The sequence below is a fragment of the Dermacentor albipictus genome, chromosome 5, assembly GCF_038994185.2.
Source record: "Dermacentor albipictus isolate Rhodes 1998 colony chromosome 5, USDA_Dalb.pri_finalv2, whole genome shotgun sequence".
NCBI lineage: Eukaryota > Metazoa > Arthropoda > Arachnida > Ixodida > Ixodidae > Dermacentor > Dermacentor albipictus.
Genome location: NC_091825.1, coordinates 140,601,165 through 140,610,488, shown reverse-complemented (window position 1 = coordinate 140,610,488; position 9,324 = coordinate 140,601,165). Strand labels below are relative to the sequence as shown.

General features: G+C 47.2%; 1 protein-coding gene across 1 annotated transcript; it reads left to right on the top strand.

Annotated features, from left to right (window-relative positions):
- The first annotated feature begins 2,150 nt into the window (after positions 1–2,150).
- Positions 2,151–8,224, top strand: LOC135908359 (cuticle protein 10.9-like). The gene is made up of 3 exons (XM_065440125.1): positions 2,151–2,275; positions 3,512–3,544; positions 7,041–8,224. Exons 1-3 carry the CDS (start codon positions 2,267–2,269, stop codon positions 7,395–7,397), a joined length of 399 nt encoding a protein of 132 aa, XP_065296197.1. The 5' UTR covers positions 2,151–2,266; the 3' UTR covers positions 7,398–8,224.
- The last annotated feature ends 1,100 nt before the right edge of the window (positions 8,225–9,324 follow it).

Here is a 9,324-nt window from a genome sequence, read left to right as displayed (position 1 = left end):
CGGCTAACGTTCCTGTGCAAATAAATGATTCCTTACCTCCGATTGTGCATCCTCCTTAGGCACGACGGTGATTATAGGCCATGCCGAACTTCATGCTGCCTATGTTTCCCTTTCCCAGTGACAGTTTCACGTGTGTGATCCTTGGCCGAACGTAAAATCTCATCCTTTAAAAAAAGAATGCGCATTCAACGCATCCTGTTCGTACGTCATATTCGTATTATGGAGCTGAAATTCATGGGCGGGTTAAAGAAGCTTGAGAAGAAATGATGACCATGCAACGAGGGACGGAACGAAAAATAACAGACCTAAGGTTGAGAGGCAGAGAGACATTGATACGGATTAGAGAGGAACCATCCTAGCCTAGTTGAGATTGAGATGAAGATGTGGAGTTTGGCATGTTGTTTTATACGAAGAGTAGATACTAGTCGGTGGACTACTAGAGTTCATATGACGGGTCGGCAAAGCAAGGGAAACGCAAGCGAGGGCGGTTGAAGTCATAGTAGGCGCCTTGATAAGATGAAAAAGAAATTGCAGGCATAAAGCGGTGCGGGGCTGATGTCAAACAGGGGTAGTTTGATATTTCCATGCGAGGCCTTCCTGCGATTAACAATAAATCGCATTATGGCGATGATGATGGCGAAAAACTAACAGGTAGTACACATTATAGAAACTCGCTGATGGAGTATGTTGAAATTGTCGTGATTCACGACAGTTTCAACGTCGACAAGTAGATACGCATGCAGAGGCACCGGTGAAGAAAATATAAGCGAGATTGATCTTCTTGACCTTTTCGGGAGTTTTCTGACAAACAGTTTTCTACATTGCCTCGAGTAAATTAAACCACTACCCTCCAACACTTTGATGCTGCAAGGAAAGTTCAGGGCACCACACACTCATGCCGAAAGGCAATGCGTGTTTGCACGCCTATGCATATATTTCGAAGGTTTACCGGTCGAAAAGACTTACGGGAGACGAAAAACCACGCCGATGACAAGCATCGGGTATAAATGTATCCATTCTTTAAGGAAAGCGTGGCTCCAATACGGGAGCACGTAGGACGGACCGAACTCGTTGCTGCTTTCACTGCGAGCACGTCTTAAGTGTCACGGCCGTCGCTCCCGTCCAAAGACCGTCGCTAGGCTATCGAGAAAGAAAAAGAAAAGATTAGCGTAACGTAAACACGACTTCAAGGCATCGACGAGGTTTCCGACCAGACCCCCGACGACGACGACGTCCTGCCCCGCACAGCGTGTGCCCGCGTGTCTCAGCGTGCACGGCACGTCTCCCGCCGCGCCTGCAACCGAAGCGCGCCCACCAGAAACGCGGTACCATTCGTCGGACCGGGGCGACTTCGGACGCGCATCCGTCGGACAGCAGCCGATGAGTCGCGCACGCCGATCGCATCAGGGACGCGCGAGCGCACGCATCTCCTCTCCGGACCCGCGCGAAAACGAGGAAACAAGCTCGTGGCAGCGGCGGGCGTCATGCGGCGGAGGCCAACTTTCTGCTTGGTTTCCTTTCCCCTGCGGCGTGGTTGGAGGGCGGAAGATGACCGCCCACTCTGCCATAACGGGTTGCCTGCCTCGGGGCAGCCCTCCTCTCGTCAACTCTCGCCCTCCGCTGGGCTCACTCGCTTTCTCACTTCTCACATTCACCTCCCCCCCCCCCGACCCCCCACCCTTCTACAGCCCGTTCGCCTTCCTGCCTTCATGACGGCGGCATCAAGCCCGATTGAAGTATGCAGATGCGCTAGGATCCCTGAAAACTAGAGGCGAGTCGAGAGAGAGGGTTCGAGCGTGGACTGTTCTTCAGCTGCGCCGTCTCGCTTTGGACGGACTACTCTCCTACTACCCGGACTCGTCGCAGAGACTAGCTGGTGGCATCTTGTTGTTTTCGTTTGGCGCCCAGAGGTAATGGAGAGTGAGCGCGGAAGAAAGGAGTCTGGTTGCTTCGTTTCTTTTTTTCTCGCGCGTATAGAAAGATGAAGCGAAGGCACGCGAGAAAGGGGGTGTGGGGTCTAGGGTTAGGAGCTCTTCCACCTTCGCGCGATTGTACGCGCTCGTGGTACACGCTCGTGTACGAAGCGTGGTCCCTAAGGCTGGGGTGTTGCGCAATGTAGGACAGAGGCTGCTGATTGGCGGCGCCAGGAATGCCGATGGTCGGGTGTAGCGCTATAAAAACGGAGATGAGCCTCGCTGACGAGTCATCCGCAACAACTTGCCCCTAGTGCTACCGATCCCTCACCGAGTGCCCGACTCTAGCAGCCATGCACAAGGTGAGTGTTTCGGGCAGGAAACCACAGGCGCCGCCGAGACACGATCCGTTGGATTTGAACCGCCAACCGCCAGGTTGCCCTGTGGTTTGGACCTTCTTCAGACCGCACTCCATGGGATTACGCGTCCGCAGCTTCCCCCGCGCTCCATCGTCATCGACGCGCACTGGTCATGCGCCGTCATCGATCTTTATTTCTCGTTTTCTCTGAGCCGATATTCGCGGCTGAGCTATGCGTTCCCATCCCTGATCCTCATCCATTTCATTTAGGAAATGTTTGCATATGTTCCAGCCTTCTCGCTGCTCCTTCAGTGTTTCGAAAGCTTCGCTGCTTTAGAATCGGCTCTAGGTCCCGTCTTCAGAGCACGTTATTCAGTTTCTACAGCCCCTCCTTAATGAGTCACGGTCACCGCGATGACGGATCAGCCTGTATCCGCTAATCAATTTCCCGGCCTCCGTTGAGGCCGCAGTTAGGCTTGTCATGTATCAATTTTCCAATGAGTTGTTTCACAGGCCTGCTGATATTGCTTTCGCTCGCATAAATATGTTCGTTTTGATTTGATCGCCTATATTTATTGAGGTGTTTATAACGTATGCGCCAGTATGGTTACCGAGGTAAACGACTCAATTGAATACCTAAGGACTTCACAACGCTTCGTGGTAGCATTAGTACGAGACACGGACCTCCATGAAGTTACATGCATTGGCCTTTAAGTTCAGCGGTTACCTTTTTTGTAAATAGTGCCTACCCGTCAGCGTGGTCTGCACGTGATACATTTGTAGTAGGGAAATGCAGGCATCATAGTTTTTGCATCCCTGTTATTTAGCTTTGATACCTACGATAAATCGCCCGAGGAAAACCCAAGTTGCACTATGAATCACAGTATCTACAACTTTTAGGAGTGAAACTACTGGCCGCCCACCTTGTCATCAATGAGTTCAAACGTCACCAATACATGTGATGTGGAGTGAGGCCAGGCCATCTAGGAAGTGAGCAGAGTTAATGCATTCCACTGATACTGGCCACAGACAGTTAGCTCAGTGAAAGAAAGCCAGGGAACTGCTGCGAACTAAACCCTGCCTTCTCCATGTGCGTTTGTCCACCCCAGTTGATTAGAGATAATAACCTAATCTCTGTTCATGACGTAATAATTGCACATTAACGCAATAATTGACGCAGAAATTGCACACTTACCAAAACTGTTTGTTTAATACTCTATGCACTTGCTTTCTTTTTCAGTTTGTTATCCTCCTGGCCTTCTTCTGCGTTGCCGTAAGTTGACTCCCACTTTTCCGTCTATGCCCCTAATGGCGGTTCTACTATGTCTCCTAATTTCTTTCGATATGAAGTTAAGCTCATAATTGTTTCTGGACTTGTTCGGAGTCTAGTGGACTACAATTAAAATTTAGTACAGCGACTGAGCGCCGTGCTAGCACTACACGAGCACTGAACTCCGCGAGAAACGTGAGATACACACACAACTGTTGTTTCCTTGTTTCTCGAACTGTTCCCACTACAAGATGCAATACGAACTAACCCTGCGTTGCACCTTTTTGCCATGCTAGATCATATTTGAAGGTAATAATGAAGACAATGAAGGAAATCATGACAAAAGGTTGTAATAAAGGCAATATAAATGTAATCAATAATCATTCTAAGCAAATACTTAGTGAGGTTGGTTAGAGTACGTAATAGAGTTATGCGCGTTAAGAACCTCTTAAATCGAGGGTTCTTGGCGTATTGCGTCTTGCGTAGTGCCTTCATTATCTTAAGACCAAAAAAAAACAAGAAAGAAGAAGAAGGAAAGCAACCCCCGAAGTGAAGAAATTTGAGCTCGCTCCCTTCACCAAGTCTCTCTCTCTCTCTCTCTCTCTCCTCGTAAAAGGAAAACGAGTTACATATTTGCAAGCTTGTCAGACATACTTAACTGAAAAGGAAGTACTTTGGCAGTACACGCATGTGCAGACAAGCATATGGCGTTTCTTAGAGGGCCAACACGTACTTCCTATTACACATATGCCTATGCCGATAAATCAATCAGTGCCGAATTACCCAACTAATTTATCGCTGGCCAGTTAAAAATATTAGGACCGGGCACGAGGTACAAGATGCTCGATGTGATCACAGTTAACATGCTTTCGGTCATAATTATTCCGGAGCCACCAATATGGCAAGACTAATAATGATATCGTGGTTTGGACATGCAGAACTCGAAAATTTAAGTATTTTAATTAATTAACGTAACCCCAGGTCATGTGGTCTTTAGGAGTAAGCAGAGCCTACTAACGAAGCACGTTGTTTATATGGACAGGTAATGTTTGCATGGGGGAGTAGAGAGAGAGAATACAGAGAAAGACAGGGAGGTTAACCAGCGGTAGTTCCGGTTGGCTATCCTGCACGGCGGGAAGGGTTAAGGGGGATAAAAAGAGGAAGAGAGTAGAAGGGGCAGATAGAGAGAAAGAGAGACGAGCACGAACAAAGCGCGTACACTATAGAGCGGTAGGGGCGGCGTTCTTGAAGTCTATCGCGAAGCCCCGTAGACCGCAGGGGAGTCGATTACTTAGTGGGATAACGGAGGGGAAGGAAAGAAGACCAGTGTTCTCGTAACCAGGTGAAGCCGGTTCCGCGCAGTGAGCTGCTCATTTGCGTATCGCGGACATACCAGCGGAATGCGCTCTACGGCCTTTGACCGGTGGCCAGACGCAAGGGTTGGGGCCACCTCGAAACCCGTCTCCCAGACTAATGAACCTGATAAGTGCACCGTACTGAGGGTCCAACAAGAAAGGCGGCACGAAGAGTAGATGCGTCTTTGCACTGCTACTTCCTTTGCCTGCGAATCTTGCACATCGATCAATCAATTTTATTAATATTAGACATTATTAAAATTACAAAGGAAATGTAGTACAGAAGGAGGTCCCAAAGTAAAAAGACTGTCAGAGAGACCTCCTGTTATAACGCGTATAAAAAATGTAGAATATACGATTAGCAACGAAGGCAAGAACGGCGGGAAAATACAAATCACCATATTCGAAGTAATTAATCAAACATCCGGCAGTTGAAGATTGCACAGAAATGAGCAAGAATAATTCTATATTAAAATATGCATGAAAGCACGAACATTACTGTAATTGAATAGGAATATAATGATTACATAAAGTCAACAGTGTGGAATCCAGCGATGCAACAAAATTAAATTAAAAACGGCTAATAATTAACACAAACCCAGAAAAACATTAAAACATCGCTACACAGTAATGCATGCACACACACACACTCACACACAGAGTCACACTCGCTTATATATATATATATATATATATATATATATATATATATATATATATATATATATCTATATATATATATATATATATATATATATATATATATATATATATATATATAGTCATATAATGAGAAGCCAACAAACACTGACACCAAGGACAACATAGGGGAAATTGCATGTGCTTAATAAATGAAATAAAGTAACGATAAATTAATGGAAATTAAAGTGGATAAAAAAACAACTTGCCACAGGTGGGAACCGAACCCACAGCCGTCACACTTCGCATTTTTTTCATCCACTTTAATTTCCGTTAATTTATCGTGTCCTTATTTCATTTATTAAGCACAAGTAATTTCCCCTATGTTGTCCTCGGTGTCAGTGTTTGTTGGCTTCTTATGATATGACTATATATATATGTAAACTGTTTTAGAGGCCATCAGCAACAGTGTAGTGAAGGGCAAGATTTGATATTTGGTGGTAGTAAATTCCAAAACGAAATTGCAGAAAAGATCGCTGTCATTTTACAGTAGTTAGTGTTGACTTGTTGTCATACGTCCGTTAATACAGGTACGAACTAAGTATCCGTTATTTTTTCTAAATTCCGAAGAAAGAGAAAATGGCAATAAATACACGCCAGTCCCTGGATCACAAACAAAGGTGCTGAAGAAAAAAAAAACATAACCACTGCACTCTGTGAAGATGGAATGCAGCGAACGCTGACAACAGTCAAAGCTCTGAAACGAAAGCAAAGTGCTTTCGCTGCCATTCTAGTTCCACAGAGTGGAACGGTTGTCATTTTTGTACATTGCGAGTCTGGCGTCATTGCTCGTTCGGAGGTGCCTGGGATCGCAATTGTAGTCTTCGTTCAGCATTGCGGGAACGTTCTTCGTTTCGAGCCGGTGCCGTTTACATTCTCGTTGCTGTTCCCTCCGGCGCTCCTCGTACGCATCTTGTTCTTCGGGTGTACGACCTGTACGTGTGCGTCCCATCGATAACGCAGCTGTTTTTAGCGCCGATACCTCTCCTGCTTGTATGCTGCGATAACCTTGACGTCACGCAATTGTTCTCGGGGAGCGTTCTAATCTGTTCCGCATTTTCTCATCTGCGCCGCCGCACTGCACCCGTATGGGTTTGTTAGAAATCGCTTAATCCGTTTCTTTTGCCGGAGGCCGAAAGAACTACGGAAGATTAGTCCTTACAGCTTTCGCTGTAAAAAAAATAATAAAACTGCTTAGGAATTGAGGAAATCATGCTTTTTCGCTGCCGCATCTAGGTGTACTAGGTTTATCATGGGCGTTCGCAAATAAAACCGCTATTTTCGAGTGCCCGCTTGAGCAATGTCTTTTTTTAACGCTTCCCAAATCACAAAAAGCAAGACATTTAGGATAAGCTCCTGCGTATGCCTTAACTGAGTCGCCAGCAGCAGATCAAGCCGTTTTCAAGGTTGCCGCTAACCGCTCTCTTCCCTTCGAAACTTCGCAGGCCGCGCAGAGGGGTGGCTTCAACCCGGCGCAGGAGAACTACCCGCCGATCCCGTACTCCTTCAACTATGCGAGCCAGGACGCCGAAGGCTCGCACACGCGTGAAGAGAGCGGCGACGGCTCCGGACGAGTCACGGGCCGCTACACCATGACGCTGGCCGACGGCCGCACCCGCACCGTCAGCTACACAGCCGACGAGAACGGATACCGCGCCGAGATCGTCACCAACGAGCTGGGCACCGAGTCCAAGAACCCCGCCGACGTCGTGATCCAGTCGAGCGCGCCGACCGGAGTCGAGGCCGCGCTCGCCGCCGAGGGCAGCCGCCCGCGCGCTCCCGCCGGGCCTAGGGTGGGCTGAGCTGCCCCCCCCCCCTCCTTGAAGCAAGCTTCACCTCGGAACACCTCCGCTTCCTACGTGTGATTCCGCGTTACGGCTACGGAAAGACCCGCGCCAGGCGAGCGCGCTAGGCACGTTCCAGGCGCTCTGCCGGGTGTTGTAAATTTTTCTTCCTCCTTCTCGGTTGCCCTCTCCCTTATTCTAGGTCTATCCTCCCACGCTGTCCCGTCCGTTGTTCGTGTGTCACCTCGACGCCTTTCCTCTGGGTTTCCCGTGTTGATCGTGTCTGTCGGGTTGGGTACGCTGTGTTGCTCTTTGTCCGCGTTGCTTTTCACCGCCACACTGAGTGTGAGAAAAACCCTTTTTTTCTTAAACGCACCGTAAGCATAGCTCTGGGTTTCGGTTGACACTTCCTTCCTAGCAACGCTCAAGGACTTTCTAACGCGGTGTGGGTGCCTTGCTTGCCTTGCTATGGAAGCGGGTCGCCTGCAGTCGCTTGTCTCAGTTGTCACGTCTCCCGAGTATGCGCTACTGTTGTCAGGTGGGGATCCCGATCGGCAACCTCCCTTCGCAGTCGCTCACATACCTTCCGGTCGCTTCTCCTTGCCCCCTTCATTAGCCCGTGCCAAGGCGCGCGAAATCAAGCATGCCCCGCCTCCGTGTCGCTCATACGAGTGTTTGTCCCTCACGTCTCGTTTCACCACGTCATTACCGCCCGCACGAGGCCGGTCGTCCTATTCCTGTGTCTTTCACTGCAATGGATAAAAAAAAATAGTCTCATGTCTTGAATTGGGTTGCCTCTTTTGTTGTACATGTTGAGCACAATAAAGAGTGGTATTCATGTTCCACTTTCTTGGTCTATTACTGTTCTCGATGGCGACAGCTTCTTACTAAGGACACCGGCGCTACAACAAATCCACTGTGGAAGCTAGCGAAAAGAGCTTAAGGAGCTAAGAAATTGTTATTAGCTGTCTGCGCCATGCTGTTCTAAAATTTGCTGCGCGTGAACGTGAGCCCTTTCAAGGCAGTGACTAACGAACAATAACTGAACTTATGAACCAGAAGAATGATATCAAAACGCCCATCTTCCTCGAAAAAGTCCGCACTGAAATTTTATAGGGGCTATTCGGCAGATATTTTTTTAACTTATTGTCGCTTCTTCTCCTTTTTGCGAACCGATAAACTGTAAGTGTTGCTGACTAAGGTCTCGTTTTCAATCATTAGTGAGTTTGCAATACTCGGAAATCCGGCGGTTGGGGAAACGAAACATCTCAACCATCCTGTAAAATAAGAAAAAAGTGCTTTTATGGAACTTCAGTTACCTTAGGGGACTTGTTAACTAAGCTTCCCCGGCCGTTACTGCTTTTCAGCTAGTAAAAGGAATTAAGAAATCATTATTGCAGCAAATTTGAAAACGTTCCTGATAAATTTCTTCAATATGGAAAGCTTCAGCTCTGCACAAACTCCTGTGTCGTATAATTCAAGTGCACTTGCAAAGCAGATGTTCTTGTCTAAAGAATCAGAACCAAATTTGTTGCGTCTACGAAAATTTTAAATTTCACTAACTTTTCAATTAGTATTTTTGTTAGTACGCTAAATTATTTTTCAGACGTTCACAAAAATTCGTAGGTGAAAAAATCGCAGCATCAAAATTCACGACAGTAAATCCTTAGCACGTTCTGCTATTAAAATTTTGCAAAGCATCATAGACAAAAGGTATAAAACAGGCAAGTAATGTTTGAAAAAGGGCGACTCCAAGTTACTTGGCATCGCTCTCTAGGTGACGAAAGTTTTGCAGAAATTCTAATCAGAAGTTATTGAGGTGAAAGCCTTAATTTAAATGGCTCATACCCCCGATGGCCTTGAAGACAACGCGGCGTCCGGTCCAATCGTACAAAAACTATCATCATCAGCAATGACTCATACCCCCCTAAGCAAGCAAAATATA

What these genes read in the sequence shown, in the direction of transcription:
- LOC135908359 (XM_065440125.1), top strand. An exon ending in TGGCCTTCTTCTGCGTTGCC is followed by an intron (nt 3,545 to 7,040) that starts GTAAGTTGACTC and finishes GAAACTTCGCAG; the next exon opens with GCCGCGCAGAGGGGTGGCTT.